This window comes from Aotus nancymaae, unplaced genomic scaffold, assembly GCF_030222135.1.
Source record: "Aotus nancymaae isolate 86718 unplaced genomic scaffold, 86718_ANA_hifiasm-v0.15.2.pri h1tg000008l, whole genome shotgun sequence".
Taxonomy (NCBI): Eukaryota; Metazoa; Chordata; class Mammalia; order Primates; family Aotidae; genus Aotus; species Aotus nancymaae.
This window is the reverse complement of record NW_026988419.1, coordinates 27,532,953-27,553,486: the sequence shown is the minus strand read 5'-3', so window position 1 is coordinate 27,553,486 and position 20,534 is coordinate 27,532,953. Positions and strand designations below refer to the sequence as shown.

Here is a 20,534-nt window from a genome sequence, read left to right as displayed (position 1 = left end):
ATTCCCCAAAACAAAGGCTCTGCTCCAGAATCTGAATGATAATAGACCATGCCATGGCTTTCAGCAATACCAGTTTCTTTTCTCCGGCAGCAGGACTCATTAACAGGATGCCTGAACTGGACTTCCCTGCAACTTATTAAAGAGCAGCCAGCTCCAGTAATTATGGGCATGCAGAGAGCCTCGAGCCAGAGGTGGCTTTGACCAAAGTCTCAGTCTCCAAAGCCTGCTAGTTATTGAAGCTTCATCTAAGCATAAAGAACCTTTTTGTCTCTTTGTATTTTCTTACTGCCACCCAGGACCTGTGAGAAGGGGCATGAGGATTTCAGGGGCTGGTGTGGGCCTTCCAATGGCTTCTCTAGGGCAGCCCCCCAGCTGGCATTGAGAGTGAGATGGTAGTCATTAGGACCTAGATGGGGCCAACATGGGTATGTCAAAGGAGCCCCAGAGATGCTTCATCCGCCTTGGCCAACTGTGGCTCAAGAGTGAGTCCCATAGTAATACATACAGGGGCCCTGGACCCACAGGCCCATCACTGCTTTCTGGCTCTGCACCTCCTGCTAGGGCCACGGTCTCCACTTCTTTCTCTGTAGGAGGAATTGGTTACCACCCATCTGCCTTTGTGCCAGGTGTAGTTTATCTCCAACCTCCAAACCCCTTTCTGTACCTTCCCACTCTCTTGGTGACCCTTTTTCTTCTTTGGCATCCTTCCACTTTCCCTCCCCCTTCCTCCACCAACGCCTTCTTCAGAAAAGCACGGGTCAGATTCCTTCACACAAAGGCTGCACTGGCTACTATCTCCAAGAATTGCATTTTTACAGGGGACCACACCTGAAGCCAGAGGAATTAGTCTCTTAGTAATTACGGTCCTTGGCCACCAGCAAGCCATTGGGGAAAATCGTCTCTTGAGTGGGCAGAGAGAGGTATCTTTTGGTACCTGTAAAATGATGTCATAGAGTCATTCATTTGCATTCATTCTTGTGTTCAGAAGAGCCCAGCTTTTAGGTGTAGCGAATTCTCTTAGGGACATGCAGTTGTACAGTTTTTTTCCAAGGACCTACAAAATAAGAGGGGCTATCTTTAAGAAGACATTATTCCTCACGTGGGAAGTGGATGCAGTCTTGATTCTTCAACTCCATTTTCTCACTTGTCCAAGGTTGTACCAAACCACTCCATCTGAGTGACATAGTGATGTTTCTAACATGCACACCTCAAATACTGGAACTAGAGGAGAGGAGAATTTTCAAAGCCCACTGGAAAAAACTCCCTGAAATATGAAGATATATGACTTTTCCCCGCTAGCATCTCAGGAAAAAATAAGACTACAGAAGAAGGGAGAAAACAACAGGCTTTCCCTGAAATGTTGTTTTTCCCAGAAGGTAGCCAACAAAAGAAGTGAAAAGAGCCAATTTCTTGTTCACATTGCTACTTACAACAATGGAGAATAGCTGATTTTTAACGACTTGGGGTAAAAAAGAGGTTCTAGTATTTCCCTTCATCAGCTTTGCTGTGTTTTTCCAGTTCACACAATTGTGAAGCCTGTCTTTATAGCTAAACATGTCTCTAGCTAGATTTTTCTTCTTTTCATGCCATTGTTGGGGCTCAGAGGAGACATTCTGGCCTCAGCTGCTCATCCGCCTCCACACTTGAAAGTATTACTAGGTCATTTCACAGTCTTCTTGTTTACAGTCAGTATTTCCAATTCTTTTTAGTGTTTCCTTCTAGCTATTCAACTAAAAATAATAGAAACGAATGGCTACATTCAAGATCAAACTCTTCCAGTAATCTCATACCAAGCCCCCTCCCATTTTTTTTCCTACTTGAAACCATTCAAAAAATCCCAAAAAATATTTTTCCATGACCTTGCCTAGATCTGGCTGTAGCCCAAGAGATGAAAACCCATGATAAAGGCTCTTCTGATGGTGCTTCTAAACTCAAGCCAAACCCAGCAAGGAATGAATGGCTCTCAAGTAGCCTGACTTTTTAACGGAGGAGATTTGGCAAAGTTTAGATCAACATCTGAACGTTTGGCTCCTTATTGTAACTTGGATGAACAAACTGAATTGGGAAATTAAGTGTGGTGGGGAAGGGGGACCTTCAGCCAATACTAAATGTTAAACTGAATTAAACTGAATTTTGAAGTGCCAAGAGGAATCTCCTTAGCCCTTTGTTGTTTATCTTTTACTGAGGTGTCAGTGTTGTATTTCCTGCTGGGATTAAAAGAGAATGGCTGAGAGAAGTTTCTGGAGGCTACTCCCATCTGAAAAATCCAGTGATTTAACTGGCCCATGGGGTTTAGAAACTTGGAATGAAATTCAACAAAGGCACTAAGTGGCCAAGAGCTTATCCCAGATAAATCACAGCCCCCAAACAAGGTGTTGAAAATCTGTGGCTTAACTCTCAGTTCTACTGCTGATTTATTCAATGACTTATTGCTCTTCTCTACCCTCCCTCCTCAATTTCATCTCTAAAGTCAAAGTGATGACACCTAGTACCTGTGAAAATGAATGATTTCAGTGGTTTCCTGAGTAAGAGGCTCTTTGATCTTTGCCTTCAGGGCTGGTTGAAGTGTGGTGGGTTAAGTGGATGTGCTAAGACTGGCTTTCCATGAGGTTTTATCAGCCCAGCCTCAGTTAACATGGAGGCTTGAAACTATGGGCACAATTTGCCCACTTTGTCAGTTCCTCAGTCACCAGTTAACAGGACTGAGTCCTGAGCCAAACGGGCAAATATTGAACACATGGAACCTCATGGGTTCCCTTGGCCTGTCCTTTCCATGGTCTTCTCTTTCCATACACACCTTAAAAAAGATGGCTTCAGGGAGTGACCACTCCCAGGAGAGGACAGAGCTAGAGTGAAGAATGGGGCAGTGAGCATCGTGGGGCAATGGAGCCCTTTTGTTCAGAAGTTGCCTTGTCTCCCTCAACCATCACCCTCTTCAGAGAGCCTGCATCAGAAAGGCCCTCATACCTTTCCTAGTTCCTTCCTGTAGACATAAGGGAATTCTAGAGCAGGGGAGAGCATCCGTGTTTAGTTTACAGAGAAGCAAACAGAGACCCAGGGAGGTCAATGACTGGTCAAGTCTCTGACACCTGAGGCAGAACCAGACGGGAGGCGGGCACCCCACCCCCAGCCTAGGGCCTCCACATCCCATGCCACTCCCTTCAGTGCAGGGTGATGCTGCTGCTGCTGGCCGGGCTTCTGGGTATCTCAAGAGCAGTGGCTTCTTAATCCACTGCTCAGGGTTGGCATGGAAGGGACTCTTCAAAGAAATGAGCACATCAGTGAGAAATGATCTGTGTACGAGTGTCCCAAGGGCTGTCTTAAATTATTTATCCAAAAGTAACCAGTGGTTTGGGGCAGACTTCTCACTCTCCTAGACATATTGTGACAGTGTCAAGTTCAATACATTCACAGTAAACACAGAGTGAAGGCTGTGAATTTTCTGTAAGAAACTGCAGAAAAGCAAACTAATGAAGGAATGCTAATCCCAAATAATCTTAATTTAGAAGGAGGAAGAAAATGAGGGAGAGAGGAAAGATAAAAAATTGTGTGTGTGTGTCAAAGGGGGGAGGGGGAGAGAGAGAGAGAGAGAGAGAGAGAGAAAATGAGAATGGGAAGGGCCATATAAGAGAGGGCTTTCTTATCTGAGGACTAAATCATTCTCAGTAGGAATTTCCAGCCAGCTGGTTGGAGTGTCTTGGGGGTGTTTCCCTTGAGTAGCATGTGTGGTCTTACACTGTCAGGCAGTGTTCCAGGGAGAAGCTTACTTCATTAGAAGAGGTTGGGTTTGTGACTGGGTATGGCTGTTCACCTTTTGTGCCATAGTGTTGCAATTTACTAACAAGCACACCAGAGAATAATTGACTCTTCTAGGGTGTAGGATGTTTCTGGAACAGTCCTGTGGGTGTTTTCATAACTAGCCACTCTGGTCTCTCACTCCAAAAAAATCAGGACACAACAGGAGAGGAGTGAGACCTTGAATCATGATTCACCTTGTACCTACTCTGTCTCTCAATGATGCAGAGAGAAGGGACACCTACCAAAACAAGGTGACTTTTTGGCTGAGACTGATCTCTATGTGAAAATGACCAGGGTTTTATGAAGTTGGGCTGTACTTGTTTTTAAGCAGTAGCTACTGTGCCCACTTGATTACTCAAGCTCTGTAAAGCCCCTTCCCATCATTCATTCGGAGTTGACCTCTCCCTCTCACTGTGCTGGTCTGCAACAGCTGGGGAAGGGGACAGGTGTGGGGGAGTATGAGGGCAGAGGTCTGACTCTCACATAGATATGCACGGGTGGAAGATTTGTGGCAAGGCAAGGTGACCTCTTTGAATTCTTTGACGAGTCTGATAGGAATGAATGCAAACCAAAAACCAAGAGATCAGGTGACATGTTTGAAAGTTTTTTTATCAATCACACAGATAAAGGAGATAGAAAGCCCCCACTGCCCACCTTGCAGCAGCCTCAATTCCAAAGTATTCTCCTCCCCACTCCCACAGTTTCCTTCCTGGTTGTGGCTCAGGCTCATTTGCCCAATCCCTGCCCCAGACTCTAGCAGCACTTGGGAGTCCTCTCTGCAATGCCTCGCTTTCTTTCATGCTAATTTGGTATGGGTGAGTCTTCACTTCGCAACCACACTGAAGGGCCTTGATGGTAGACACCTGGTCCCTTATATCTTTATTTTCCAAAGTCCTCAGTATGTTTCCCGGGCATGCAGTAAGCCCTCTTACTAAGTGGTGTTGGGTTGGTTTATTGGCTAATGAAGACTGCCCTTTGAAGAACAATGTAGTTTAGTTTCCTCCTCTGGGTGATGCCTATCATGGAAAGCATGAAACCCCAAATTTCAGACCCCCATATCTTCATGTTCATGAGAAGCCCCTCAAACCCCTACCCCATCAAAGTAGTGAGCAAGTGAAACAGACAACCAAAGTGTGTATCCAGCCAGCCCGGTTCTGAGATAAGGCAGACTCTTTTTTTCTATTAGAAGGGGGCAGTAGGGATATGGTGGGAGTTACAGTACCCCAGCCACACTCAGAGAACTTGAATGCAAACTGGGGATCCCTCCTGGCCCTAATACAGTAACTGAGAGTCAGTATTTGTAGTCAGACTGACCTGAGACTGAATCCGCACAGGGGCCTAGAAGGAAACAGGGTCATGGGAGTACAAAGGTTGAAAGTGGAAGTCGTATGGGTGGTAAGATCCCTTCCTGACCTGCGTTCTGCTAGAGGTGTGGCCCATTCCACTCTCCCTAGCCCATCTCACACTCACAAACACACCCACCCACTAAAACAGAGTCCTGGGAGTTCCTCTCCAAGATTTTCCCCATTAAAAACAAAATTCTGAGTCAGTCCCTGGTTCCTTTCTCCCACTCTCTCCTGATGTCTGCCCCGACTTCCACAGCTAGGTCTGCCATCCTGTGGCTGCCATTTCCCCTTTCCAGGGAGCTGTTGCCTCTACCCTCTGCCTTGGGCTCCTAGCTCATCATTCTGCCTCCTGCCTCCCAGAGGCCAGTAGCTTTACCCTTTAGTTTTCCTGGTAGCAACTCACCCACCCCACCTTGCTTTTTCTTTGCTAGAACTACAGGGACCTGGGGGGAGAACCGCATTCCTTCCTGCCGGCCTCCTAAGGAAACAGGCTGCAGTTTACCTACTGGGCTCAACAGAAAAGGAAAGTGGCCGACAAAGGGCAAAGACACTTTTGAGAGAGAAAAAACGCTTAATCAAACACAGATATCAAGAATATTAGCAAGGGGACTAGAGAAAATTGCTATCAAAGTAAATGGCTTTTTGTACAAATGTTCCCTCTATTCGTGTTTTCCCCAGTGTGCCATTCTTTCTTTAAGGCTTGGTGAACAGATGCGCTTTTGAAAATGTTGATTAACTTATCCTTTTTTCGACCCCTTCCCACTCACTCAAACTCAGAGGAACAGTGATTATACAAAAAGCCAAGTCAAGCCACTGAAGTGTTCGTCTTCACCTTAAGTAGCCTTTGATTCTCCAGGTGCAGAAATCTCAGCTGCATCTGGGCAATTGATTTCATTGAACCTTAGAAATGGGCCAGTTCTTAGGAAATCATCTCATCCAGTCCTCTGCCTCCAGAGACAAGAGGCTGTGATCTCCTGGGATAAAATGTTCTCAAAATCATTAGCATCCTTTTACCCTTTTTCTTTCAAGATCAATGCCATCTTCACCCCTTTCCAGCCAGTGATCTATGGTATCCGAAGACTTCTTCCCTGAGGGTGTGAGATGGAGCAAGATGGCATTCTAGCCTCAAAGAATTCATCACATCCTTGGCAGAAGCCAGATCCCTAAAAGCAAGCATAGGATTTGGCCCAGAAGTCACTGGCAGGAGCCCCATGGTTCTCATCCTAGGCTGATTCACATAGTCTTATCCAGTGTTCTGCATCTTTTACCCCTGAAGATGTTAAGACATATGAGCAGCCCATCAAACCAATTAATTGTTATAAATGTGACGGTTTTCTTCCATGCTGGGTTTTTTTTAATGCGGAAAAAAACCCTCCGGGTTGACTTTCACAAGCTCGATTTGATCCCTGTGACAAACACCACCTGCCTCTTCTTGATTCATGTTCACATTTCCCTTCCAAGGAAACAACCTGCTCTGTCGGGGCCTGGAGAAGAATGCAGGGAATGGGCATTGAGGTGGGGAGGCTGGCGTGGCCTGCAGGTGCCAGTTGCTGTGCTACAAACATGCCAGGAATGGGCTGGAGTTATGGAGGATTGGTGCCACATGGCATCAATCTTTTCAAGTGGGGCTTGACAAGTTGTTTTGTGCATCCCTTACTAGTGACCGAGGGGGATGAGAATGTGCTTTAGCACTTTGGCCAGAAAGACTTCTAACATGATTAAAACCATGGCCTCCAGGAAAAGACTGAATTTCAAGTGTGACAGTGATGGATCAATGCTCAGTTCAGATCATGGTCAAGTAGATCTTCCCTGAGCTGTAGTGCTGATGAGGGAAGCTTTCGGGATGGTCTAAAGTTCTTTTTCTCCCTCTTGCCTAGTACTTTAGCTATTTGGGATTTTGATTTTCTCTTAAGCCTTGATTTTTGGATTTCAACTTATAGCAGTGACTTCAAGATTGTTTATCTGACTTGGAGGAACAAAACTCTGAGAGGGCCACACACATTCACTGGGGCCATCTTGAGCCGTCAGCTTGGAAAGGCATAATTAGCTTATGAGATAGGAAGAAATGATAAGAAGCTGCTGTTTGCCATGTATTTGATGTTCTCTATTGATGTTTTGCTATTTTAGACAGAATAATTTTCACTGGTTCCAATTTCTATAAGTTGGACAGCACAGTGAATAGAGAGACCTGTATCACCACCCTCCCAAATTATCATGAAAAAGACAGAGATAGATAGTGATAATACGGGAGAAAATTCAGAGTAAATTAACTTAGCCTGGCTAGTCAGATTGGATGCCCATCTTTGATCTATTCTAAACCATGAAGAAAGCCAATAGGAAAAACAGACTTGGAAAGAAGATGAGAGATATTAGCACAGATATGTGAAGGTCAACAGGCATTATGATATGCCTTCCAGTTCTGCTCTTAAATTAAAACATATAATGATGAAACAAGACTTCCTTAAACTACCATATGTTTACATGAAATCCAAAGGAGAAAGACTGTGATGCTTTTGTGCCCACTGAGATGCGTTCCCATGAAGAAGTGCAGTGAGCTATACTAAATGGATATCCCAGTAATGGCAGCTGCTGGTGGGCATAAGATGCCATTGAAGGTGCCTTAAATAAAACTTGTGTTCATAATGAATGCCAGTCATTAAAATAGCACAGTGGCAGGGGTTGCTTGGCACTGAAGACCCAGACTTTTTTCTTATTTCTATGTTACTGGTTGTGGTTGGAAGAAGATGCAGGTCATCTGAAGAACAATCCAGTAATGTACATACTGAATGAGCTAGAAGTGGTGGTGACTCTCTAGCTGCCTGCCAGAATGGGGAGTCGTTCTCAGAAAGATTGCCTCTCTGCCTTTTAGCCATGGTGATAGAACTTGTTATTAACTTGTTTTTATTTCCCTTATATTATAGTGGACATCCCAGAAATACATGAGAAAGAAGGATATGAAGACGAAATTGATGGTGAGTATGGTTATGATTTAGCAGGTAATCACGAAATTCAAGTTTGGTTATAAAGCTGTCAACAAAAATAATGCCCAGAGTATCAGAGGGCCGAAATTTAGAACTATCAGTCAGAAATATATAAAAGAATCTGGAGAAAAATGAGGGAACCATCAATGGATCTGTCAGGGTCAACTTTAGAGGTTTAGAAAGTTTATTGAGTTCCCTCTGCCTAATCTGAAACAGATCCCCTCTTTCCAGCAACTTTTTACCTGGATGGACTTCAAATCTGAATAAATCCTTTCAAAGTGAAAGATCAGCTCCTCTATATGTGTCATTGCTTGAACATTTTGACCTTCTCCCAAAAACGGCCTAGTGAATGAGCATGAATGTGAATATTCTCCCAGACCTGCTGTGGTTTCTGGTTCCCTGGCTTAGGGGGAAACTTCTTCAACTATTCAACACTCCAATTTGGAGCTTGTTGCAAGATTTAGGTTTCTTTTTCACACTGACCATCTTGTATCTTTATATTTATTCCAAGCTCTATTTTTCCACTGCAAATACACATACTTCAAGAGGCTAGAGGGCTGCTGAGCAAATAATGTAGATGTAATTTCTTTTCTCAACTCAGAATAGCACAGGTCTCTTTCTGGGCTTCTGTGAATGCCAGAGTTGATCTCTAAGAGGCTCAATGGCAAGATTCCACTTAAATAATAACTGTAGAGCAAGATTAATGTATTTAAGAAGAGCAGTTTATAGAGCAGCTGCTTTTAACCTGCCCTTAATCAGAAACTTTATGCGTAGTTATAGAAACTGGAGTGACTAACCCAAACAGCACCTTGTTAACTGACTGCAGACTCTCCCTGCAAAACACAGTCCAACAGTCCTTTTATGGGCAAAAGTGCACGACTGACCTACATGGAGAGGCTGCAGTAGATCAGGCAGAATAGCACTGGGACGGAGGAGAAAGGGCAATGGGTAAGGAGACAGAAAGCCTAATTTCCATTCCTACTTTAACTGCTTGCTAAGTCTGTGACCTGGAGTGAGTTACCTAGTCGCCTAATTTCTTTAAACCTCAGTTTCTTCACCTATTAAAAATATGTATAATATCCTGCCTTCTTCATGAGATTATTAGGAGATTTCAAAAAATGATGCCCAGATGTGGGCATGCGTTGGCCACACTATAGAAACGTAATTAGATTCATCTGCTAGAGCTTCCAGAACAGAGTACCACCAACTGGGTGGCTGACAACAGAGATGTATTTTCTCATAGTTCTGGAGGCTAGAAATTTAAGATCAAGGTGTGGACAGAATTGGTTCCTTCTGAGGGCTGTGAGAAAGGATGTCTTCTAGCTCTCTCTCCTTGACTTGGAGATGGCCATTTTTGCATTTGCCTGATGTTCTCTCATGTGTGTGTGTGTCCCCTTTTTCTAAGGATACTGCTCTTATCAGATAAAGGCCCGCCCTCATGGCCTTATTTTAACTTGATTACCTCTGTAAAGGTCCTATCTCCAAACAAGGTGGTGGGGGTTAGGACTTCGACATGAATTTAAGTGGCTGGGAGGGAGATACAGTGCAACCCATAACAGTAAGGCATGATGCCTTACTATTAAAGGAGGTCTGGTGGCTGGGAAAAATCTGCTGCTTATATAGCCAGGAATGCCAAATAAGGAAACTCATCATGTGCAAAGAGTCCCAGACTGTCCTTTCATTAACTGGAGGAGATTGGAAAGGAGGAGTACAGTGTCACCTTGAACCCAAGGCCATCCCAGGGGCTGCAGAGGCACCCCCAAAGGTGCTGTTAAAATCCAAGCTTACCTAATATAAGTCAAATTATTTAAATATTGGATACTTAGTACTTACTATGTGCCAGACACCAAGCACTTTACAAATATTAGTTCATTAATCCTCCTAACAACCCAGTTGAGGTAGATTTTACTATTATCCTCATTTGAATGAGGTGAAAACTGAAGCAAAGAGAGGTTCAATAGCTTGCCCAAAGTTACACAGCTAAGTTGTGGCAAGGCTGGGCTTTGAACCCAGAGAGTCTAATTCCAGAGTTGCTGCTGCTAACTACTGTGCTCTGAAGAGCCTCTGGGCTGGGGAAGCTGAGTCACTTCACCGTGACATAAGTAGTGCCTGCAATCTCTCATGTATTTTATGTATCGTAGATGAATACGAGGTGGACTGGAGCAATTCTTCTTCTGCAACCTCAGAGTCTGGCGCCCCCTCGACCGACAAAGAAAAGAGCTGGCTGTACACGCTAGATCCCATCCTCATCACCATCATCGCCATGAGCTCGCTGGGTGTCCTCCTGGGGGCCACCTGTGCAGGGCTCCTGCTCTACTGCACCTGTTCCTACTCAGGCCTGAGTTCCCGAAGCTGCACCACGCTGGAGAACTACAACTTCGAGCTCTACGACGGCCTTAAGCACAAGGTCAAGATGAACCACCAGAAGTGCTGCTCCGAGGCATGACGGATTGCACCTGAATCCTATCTGACATTTCATTCCAGCAAGATGGGCTGGGGAAAATTACATTTTTTTTTCCTTTGGAAACTGAATGCCATAATCTCGATCAAACCGATCCAGAATACCGAAGGTATGGACGGGACAGAAAAGCGAGTCGCAGGAGGAAGGCAGATGCAGCGCACAGGGGATCATTACCCTACTAGGACCGCGGTGGCTAAGTCATTGCAGGAACGGGCCGTGTTCTCTGCTGGGACAAACAGGAGCTCATCTCTTTGGGGTCACAGTTCTATTTTGTGAGTTTGTATTATTATTATTGTATTTTATTTCTTTGGTCTGTGAGCAACTCAAAGAGGCAGAAGAGGAGAATGACTTTTCCAGTATAGAAGCGGAGCAGTGATCACTATTCTCTGCTTTCTCTTTCTAATCAACACTTGAAAAGCAAAGCGTCTTTTCAGCCTTTCCATCTTTAGAAATAAAACTCAAAGCAAGCCGTCCAGCTTATCCCATCCTCTGATTGTCTTATGACTTAAGGGATTTACTGTGATGTAGGTTCTGCCAGCCGATCCTACAAGCTGCCGCTTCCAGTCCTAGCATTTAAGTAGGATGTTGTTGCCTTTAACTTTTTTTATCCAGGGGAAAATTGCCATTTTAGGGTCAGCATGAACAGCTTTTTCTTGGATGCGATTTAAAACAAACCAGAAAGGAAATTTCACACGTCAAAATCCACAGGAGTGTCCGGACGAGCCTTAAAGTGCTTTGTGAGCGAATAGGAGCCATTCGTTACTCTAGACCCACAGTGTCTGGCGGTGTGGGGCTTCCCTTGTGGGGCTTCTGGTGGTGGTTTTGCCTTTTCTTTTCCCTCCTCCATGTTCTTCTAAAACACACACACACATACACACACACACACACACGCGCATTTTTCAGGTCTCTAAGCCCCTGGAAAGAGCATTGTGTGATATTCTCAGAGGCAGGGGAAAATAGAGGGATAAATAGAGACTGTTGATATGTTTTCCCCATCAGTGAGACATTGTAACTGGTCACCGCTGGACGGGAAGGAGAACAGTGGAAAGAGAAGCCGCACCTCCGATCATATGAGGGCCAAGGCTGAGCAGTGTAGACAGAGACCCTTTGAAATGCATTTTTCTCTCAAATAGGCTAGCAAACACTGGCTTCTCTTTTGGGTTATAGCCACCATTTCAACCTTTCGAGAGTGTCAGAGCTAGGATGTACAAGAATTGATTATAACCAGAAGTCCGCAAGTACTGTGCACAAGCATGCTAACCACACTGCTTCAACCTTGAGAGACTTAGGTTCTTACACACATACACACACACACACCCACATGCATGCACACACACACACACCAATTTATGTTTTTTATTAAGTGCCTTGAAGAAAATGAAGAAAAATGTATTTTCCCTCTATGTAGAAATCAGTGAATATCTTACAAATTAAGGCATTCCTCTTTCCCTTACCCCAGTGGCTCCATTCCAACTCCCCAACTCACCGCTGATCCTAATGAGCCCTGCTACCCCAGTGGTAGTCATAGTCCTCCATGACTCTCAACTACTTTTTAAAGGGAGGCATCAGGAATAGAATGAAACTGTGTGAAGGATAAGATTGTTCACATCAAGATCCAAATCTTGATTTCATATTAATGCCTAAGGATTGCCTGTGTGCTGGATATATATTTGAAACTCAACCAGTATGCCCAGCCTATTGCATATCAATGTCAGACCATTTTTGCTGCTATGGTCACCCATGATTTCATTTGTCTTATACCCAGGTGAAAGGGGAAGGGTGAGTGGGACTGGCTGGTTCCTTTAAATGTTAACTTATGGAAATGCTAGTTCAAATGGTAATGTCACAGTGTTTTGTATGCAGAGCGCAGGAGTTCAGTCAACAGCTATTTATTCATGTGTGTGTGTCTTTGCGCCTTTGAGTTCTCTGTATCTACTGTGTATGTGAATGGTCATGTGGGACTCAGTGGTGGTGTTGTGACTTTGACCTAGGGCCCGAGTGTCACAGCTGATCTTGGCACTCGGCACTCGTTGGCACAGTGGTAGTTAGAGGTGAAAAGTAAAGCTGTCAAGCCCAAGGGCTTAGCTTTAGGGTTCCCCCTGAGTTGGGCCCTCTGCAGAAACAAGATTTCAACTAGCCCCTCTCCTCTTCACCCTTCCATGACGTGCAGTATTCAGAAAGCTGGTAAGTCCTAGGGATTTCTAGAAGTAGCCTGCGGAAGAGGATAAGTTTGAAAGCCTACTCCAGGGCTCCTGATGCTCTTATGCCCAGTGAGCCATTTTACAGTTCTCCAAAGTCTAGCCCTGTCTCAGGCCTGCACTTCACCTCTAAGTTATGTACAACTCAACCTGCATCCCTCTAAAAGTCCTATATCCATATTCACCATTGGCTGATTTGGGGCCCTGAGTGGGCCTTGAATGCTAAACAGAAGCAGGGTACACAGGGCTACATGTAGATACCTCACCAAGGCTGGAGGCTGGTCTGTCGTAAGACAGAAAGAAAAAGAGCTGGGCCCAATTTTGACTTGGCTAGGGGACACCTTGGTGTGTTTGTTATCTTTATCTGTGGGTAGGCTAGCTGACCCGTCTCCTTGAGTCATTCTCTTCGGGAAACCCCAGTCCCAGTACTGATCTCCTTTTTGCCTTGTACTAAATGACACATTACCTCCACGCTCTCCCGGACTAGGCGGTCAACAGGGCCACAGGGTTGCTTTCTGTCTTTGGTGAGGCAGGGGAGTTGACAGGAATGAGGGTCCAAGGAATAAGCATGAATGACAAGAAAACAAGAGGAAGAGTTAACCAGTCACACAGCAGGTTAACTTTTCCAGGGTTTGCAGTTAAAGGTATTCGACCATTCGCTGGCTGAGCCAGATCACGGGAACTTGAGAGCTTTTACTGTGATTCTTCAATGTAAAAAGTAAACAACAATGTCAAACTGTGTTTATATGATTTGTATAAAGCCTTTTTAAGATTACTATTTAAATAAACATTATGCCAGAGATATTTTTCTGCATTGTCTTTTTTTTCTGCATTGTCTTTATTGAAGACAAACAGATCTGGGATAAGGGTGACCAAATTGTTCTACTTTGCCTGAGACTTTTGCTGGTTTTTAGTACTGAATGTCCTGTTGAAACAGGATAGTTCCCTTGACCCCTTCACAGGACTTGTGACAGGGTGGCTCACTTAGCCCAAAGCTCTCAACCCCTTGTGGGAGAGGGAGAACACAAGAGGACAGGTGCAGAGGCCAGGATGAGCACTTTTGGGCAACTGGCAAGGGCAGAACTCTGTGCAGGCCTGTGGGAATGTGTAGGGGTTTCCCATGACCCATGGAGTCCCAGAGGGCATGTGTTATAGTGCACTCTTTTAGCTTTGCCATCCGTGGATGGCTTAAGTATTAAACAGCTCAGTGCAGGGTCCACAGTGACAGACCCTTGCACCTACACTTGGGTCCTTGTCTAGCATCCGGGAGGAATGAGGTTTCACAAACAAATTTGACGGTGGTGAATGTGGGGGATTTTATTGAGTGGTAGAAATGGCTCTCAGCTGGATGGGGAGCTGGAAAGGGGATGGAGTGGAAGGTGGTCTTGCCCTGGAGTTGGCCATCCCCAGCTGAACTCTTCTCCAAGGTTCCACCATCAAACTGTCCCTCTGAAGTCAGGCTGCTTCTCTCCAACATCTGGATGCTACTTCTCTCCTTCTCTGTCACTCTGCTACTCCACTGGTGGGGCCTGGGGTTTTTATGGGTACAGGATGGGGGACAGGGTGGGGCAGGGTGGTTTTGGAAAAGGCAATATTCCGGCAGGAAAACAAGAATGCATGTTCTCACTTTGGGCCATGGGTCCAGGCTTGGAGAGTGTGGCCCTCATCAGGTACCACCTTCTTCTACCCAGTATTTCCCTGCCTCCTATCCGTATCATGGTGTCCTGGAAAACCCTTTGTGTGAGTCAGCTTGGTATAACAGGCTACCACAGACTCAGTGGCTTAAACAACAGATATACATTTCTTACAGTTCATAAGGCTGGTAAGTCCAAGATCAAGGCACCAAAAGATTCGGTGTTCGATGAGGGCTCTTTTCCTAGCTTTTAGATGGCTGCCGTCTCTCTGCATGCTCACCTGGCCTTCCCATGGAGAGAGTTCTGTCTGTCTTCTTCCAATGAAAGCACTAGTCCCATCATGAAGGTGGGACCTAATGACCCACCTCATGACCTAAACATAATTACCTCCCAAAGGTCCCAGCTCCTAATATCATCAAAATAGTAGTTGAGGCTTTGATGTATGAATTTTAGAAGGACACAAACATTCAGTCCATAATATCCCTCAATCCTGGACAAACTAACATGGTAGGTCATACTCTTGGGATAATATTTCTTCTTAGTATTGGAAACAGTAGGCTGATGGGCCAGTTGGCTTCTTGTAAAATAAAGACAGCATGGGAATGGATGATGGGCCATCTAGCCAGATGGGCTACTTTAACTCAGAGTCCTACAAACCCCTCCTCCCTGGACAGTACCAGGCCCTGCAACTTTAGATTCTCTGCTCCTTTCTTTCTGGTCAAATCCTTGATTGTCAGTGTCTCTGGTGGTTTCAGTGTCTGTGACAGTGTTTCTCAAAGTGTGGTTCCTGGCCAGCAGTGTTAGCATCATTAGGGAACTTGTCAGAGGAGATGTATATGCTCAGGTTCCATCCCAGATCTACTGAATTAGAAACTGGGGGTGGGGTCTAGGAATTTGTGCTTCAACAAAGCCCACCAGGGGATTCTGATGCTCTTTCAAATTTAAGAACCATTGATCCAGTAGAAATGAAAAGGTTTGTATCCTTCTAAAATTCCTACATCAAAGCCTCAACCCCCATTTTGATGGAATTAGAAGGTGGGGTCGTTCAGAGGTAATTATGTTTAGATTAGGTCATTAGGTCCCACCCTCATGATGAGATTAGTGCCCTTAGTAGGAGAACTATCCTGGCCTCAGGTGATTGAGGTGATTAAGGACCTTTTCACCTCTTGGTTATTGGATTCAAAAAAAAAAAACTAGATTTGGGCCAGCGAATGCTAACGGAGGCCACATAAGTTTCCAGGCAAGGAGGAGGGAGAAGCTTTATTATGAACCTCCCTCCCCACAGAAGCTCTGAACTGAGCCAAATTTGCCCCCATCCTGAAGCTCTGTTGACCCTGGAAAGGAAATTTGCTTCAGTCCTTTATTTAAGAGTGTGGTGGCTCAAGCCTGTAATCCCAGCACTTTGGGAGGCCAAGGCGGGTGGATCACGAGGTCAAGAGATCGAGACCATCCTGGTCAACATGGTGAAACCCCATCTCTACTAATACAAAAAAATTAGCTAGGCATGGTGGCGCGTGCCTGTAATCCCAGCTACTCAGGAGGCTGAGGCAGGAGAATTGCCTGAACCCAGGAGGCAGAGGTTGCGGTGAGCCGAGATCGTGCCATTGCACTCCAGCCTGGGTAATGAGAGCGAAACTCCATCTCAAGAAAAAAAAAAAAAAAAGAAACGTTTTTGAGCAGTTCCGGATTTTGTAAGCTCTCGGAGCTTCCCCGCAGGGAGGGGGATAGGAAGCAAACAGCCAAACTCAAGAGCATCATCAACAGGGGAGAAGGGCTGGAGATGGGGCTGCGAAGGCGAAGGGCCAGGGCACACTGCGCCTTCCCAGTGAGGAAGTGCTCTCTCTTCTGTGTCATTCTTCCGCTCTTTTTAATTTATAAAAAACAACAGCCCCAGTACCACCCATTCCTTACTGGCCAGTAAGGTCACCACAGTCAAATCTCTGCAATTTCCCTCTTTGCCCCTCCTGTGATCTTACGATATCTTGTGTCTCTTGGGATGCCTCCTTCTATCGTATTACTGACTCTAGCCACAATAACAGAGGTTAAAACGAAAGAAAATTTCTTCTTTCCTTTAGTTGAGCTTTTGGGTATTTTTAAAGCCCTAATAAACTAATAATATCTCCTGGTCCCTAGCCAGCAAGTGTTTACATAAGACCTTTTTTTTTTTTTTCTAATCTACATCCTTCTGGAAATGTTTACATGAAACTCAGGGGAGGCAGGCAGGCCAGTGAAATGAGGTTGGAACAGGACCATGGTTGAGGAAAACAGGACCCATCTGGATGCAGAGGCCGCCTTTGCCCCTACAACGTTGGTGGTGTTGATGGGGGTGTGGGAGGGAACCTGAAGAGGTTGAAAGATGACTCAGTTTCAGTTCTCACAGCCTTTAGGCTCTAATCCCAGGCTGAGATAAACAAAACTCTTGGGAAAAGAATCTCCTCACTGGGAGATAAAGGGTGTGAGATGGGGAGTAGGGTGGTGGGACGGGGTGATAGTCAGAACAGCAAATGCAACCTGTGGTGGGGACTGAGAGCTACGTTGCCATCCACCCAAGGGCCTCACAGTAACTTAACAGTTATTCCCATCAATACAATGAGAAGAGTCCTGGAAGCTTACGGATTGCCCCAGGCTGAGGCAAGGGCTGGGCTCGCCCCTGAATGCCTATCTCTCAGAACTCCTGAGCTGCCCTTGCCTGCTGCCCACCCCACCTTCTAAGGCTGGTCCTCCTCCTTCTTGAGTCTTCTCAGTGACCCTCAGAGGCAGTTCCTGGTGGAAGGACATGCCTTCCCTGTTCTCTCTGGAGACCCAAGCAAGAGATCTCCAAGGGAACTAAGAGCCAGATTATTTCTGCAGCTCATCCAAAGAATAACACCTGTTTCCTCTCCCTTCCCTACCAGAAAACCCTGTAAGACAAGTGTGCGTGTGTGTCCGTGTGTGTGTGCGTGCATGCGTGTGTGTGTGTGTGTAGGAGTGCTGTTCCTATCACCACAGGTTTATAAGTGCTGTAAGAAAAGGAAGCCTTCTCACTAAGAAAACATATCCCACCTGGTCACAGTGCATCTGAGCCATCCCTCACCCCCTCTCCTACCCAGTGGCACCAGTGCAGGAGGGCGCCCTCTCTGCAGAGGAGGGGCCCACACAGGTGCAAACCCTGACCTGAAGCCCTGACAGGCCCACGTGCACACTGAGGTGCCCAGGCCTCTGCAGAACACCCTTCACCAGCAGAGAGGTAAAGCCCCGGGGACCACGCATTCAACATGTGAGGATTTGGGGTGCTTGGTTCTAGATCCCTCAGCAAACTCCTCACCAGACCAGCAGGCTCAAGCATCTGTGTTCTACCCTTGAAACAGTGCTGTTCAGTCTGCAAGGTGCAGGCTGCAGCCTGCACAGCCCCCCAGGCTTCTCAGAACTGTCTGCAGGGCCAGGCTGCCATGGTTTGGAGCATAGCGCCTCTAATTAATCTCATCCTGAAGCCCTTGACTGCCTCCACTGGGAATTGAAGCACAGCCTTGCTGCACCTCCGTGTTGCCAAGCCTCATACAGAACTGCCCGACAGGGCCTTGACTCCAGAGCGGGTGGCAGGCGGCCTTTCTCGATTTGCCTTCTGTCTTCACCTTTTTTTCTCCTCTCACCCCTCATCTCATCTCGCCTTGAGCATTCGTGTTTCTATTCCAAGCTGACTATTTTTAATGTCTGTGGGAGTTCGAAGAAAGCTTTGTAGGGTTTTGAAACCCCCAGCGCTCCTCTCCCCTTGAACATGGTCATGCTGAGGAGGCGGAGAGCACTGTCTCAGAGCTTCAGAGACCAGAGTTCAAGACTGGGTTCTGCCTCTACCTGTGTGACCTTAGGAAGGCCACAACACATCTTGGCTTTCCTATCTGTAAGTGGATGTTTGGGCTACATGAATTTTGAGCCCCCAGCTATGCTATGACATCTTAGTACATGGGTGGCTCTGGCTGGTTGTATGTGTGTTGCACAGCCCAGCAAGGCAAAGTTCTCTTGGGCTCCCTTCTGCAGAGAGGCTGGGGATTTGGGCTTGATGTTACCGTGGAGCTGGCCCCCAATCCCAGCTCTCTAGCAGCAGAACTGCTCTTTCCGCCAGAGCCCTTCATTCCTATCTACTTACATAGAAACGACATGCTGATTCATCCCCCATGACCTCTTGAGGGAAGAACTGATGTATGCATTCATTTATATAACCAACCTATTTTATATTAAATGCCTAAAATGTGCCTCGCTAGGTGCTAGGAGACGTGATCAGCAAAACAACCTGGTTTTGTCTGCAGGGAGCTTACAGTCTGGAAACACACAGGAGAATCAGGAAACCACAAAAGTATAACAATACAGCAAGAGCTGCACAGCAAAGTGCAGAGAGCTGTGTGTGTGTCAGCCGGGACCTGAGCACAGTTTCTCATGGGAGCTGAAATCCTAAGATGAGTCAGGTGAGCAGGGGGAGAGAGGGCCAAGATGCTGAGGCCAAAGGAAGCCTGACTAGAGCAAAGTAGGGGGTGAGGAGGAATGTCTCATTCACCTTTGCATCAGGACCCCCAACTACACCTGGCGCCTACTGTATGTGCACGATAAATGTTTATTGAATGAATGACTTGTATAAATTCCCCTCTGACAGGCATTGAGCTGCCCAGTTTGTACAACTAAAGGATAAGTGCTTTTGGTCTTGCTACCTGTTCTTCACTGTAGTAAAAAATGTGCAAGTAACCTCCCAAGAGTCTGTATGGAGAGATTATGCCATAAGTTTCAGCATGGAAATGGGCACTATTAGTTTCTGTTTAAATATGATAATTTAGGCTAAATATAATATTCAGATTAAAATTCTGTTGAAACAGTTGGAGGGTTGCCAGATTTGGCAAATAAAAATGTCCCATGCAGCCACAGTATAGCAGTTCCTCAAAACGTTAAACACAGAATTACCATATGATCCAACAATTCCACTTCTAGGTATATATACCCAAAGTAATTGAAAGCAGGGACTGAAACAGATACCTGTGCACTGATATTCATAGAAGCATTATTCACAAGAACCAAAAGGTTGAAACAGCACAAATACCTACCAACAGATAAATGAACAAAATGTGGTGTATACATACAACGAAATATTATTCATCCTGAAAATGAATGACATTCTGATACATGTTACCACAGAGATGGACTTTGAAAATATCATGCTAAGTGGAATAAGTCAGACACAAAAGGACAAATGTTATATGATTACACTTATAGAAGGCACCTAGAACAGGTGAATTTCTAGAGACAAAGAGTAGATTAGAGGTTACCATGGGCTGGCGAAAAGAACTGGGAGTCATTTTTTAGTGGGTATAGAGTTCAGGCAATGAAAAAGTTCTAGGAAGGGACAGTGCCAATGGTTGCACAACTGTGAATGCAAATGATGCCCCTGAAATGTATACTTCTAAAGGGTTAAAATGGTAAATGTTATGTAGATTTTACCACAGTTTTTTAAAAAGCATTTTTTAAGTCCCCTGTAATACTTGGGACATACCTAAACTAAAAAATTGCTCATTATCTGAAATGTAAATTTAACTAGGTGTCCTATATTTTCTCTGATCATCCTAGTTGAGGGGCTTTCTCTTCACCATGAGATTCCTGGGACCTTACCAAAATTTCAGGGCCATATTTCCCAAAGCAAAAATTTGTGCTTATGATTTGAAAATAAAGAGTGTACAAAACAGTTGCAGAAAATCGGGAGGAGTCATGCTTACCCTAATTATAGACTGAACCAGAGAGGCCACGAAATGTCTCCCTCAGCCCTCGCTCACTCCATCAACGAAGAGGTAGAGATTAGAAATCTTGGTTGGGTTTCCCATCTGTTGTTTAATTATCATGATCCATAAATGCTCTAAAAGCTGGTTATAAACCCCTTCTTACGATTGACCACGTGGCTAGAATTACAGTTGCAGATGGCGATGCTTGTGCGTGTGACTCAGACGATAGCCTTGTCCCCCGCCATCAATGGATCTTCACACCAGAGTTGGTAAGAACCCATGGGGTGCCCAGATGCCTAATTGTACTGCCATTTGCACCCGTGCCTTCTCAAAAAAAGAAGCCGCCTGAACAGCTCATTGTGCAGCACGAAACAACAGGTG

The 20,534-nt window shown here is 45.4% G+C and overlaps 1 protein-coding gene and 1 long non-coding RNA gene across 4 annotated transcripts in view; one reads left to right on the top strand and one right to left on the bottom strand.

Annotated features, from left to right (window-relative positions):
* Positions 1 to 13,586, top strand: part of NRP2 (neuropilin 2) — a 115,523-nt gene extending 101,937 nt beyond the window's left edge. For both annotated transcript variants that reach the window (XM_064373116.1, XM_064373115.1), the window contains 2 exons: positions 8,066 to 8,116; positions 10,267 to 13,586. In XM_064373116.1, the coding sequence (XP_064229186.1) occupies positions 8,066 to 8,116; positions 10,267 to 10,571 (356 nt within the window). In that variant the 3' untranslated portion in view covers positions 10,572 to 13,586. The remainder of the gene's footprint in view (positions 1 to 8,065; positions 8,117 to 10,266) is intronic.
* Positions 1 to 20,534, bottom strand: part of LOC135273650 (uncharacterized) — a 240,019-nt gene that overhangs the window by 49,873 nt on the left and 169,612 nt on the right. The window lies entirely within an intron of this gene.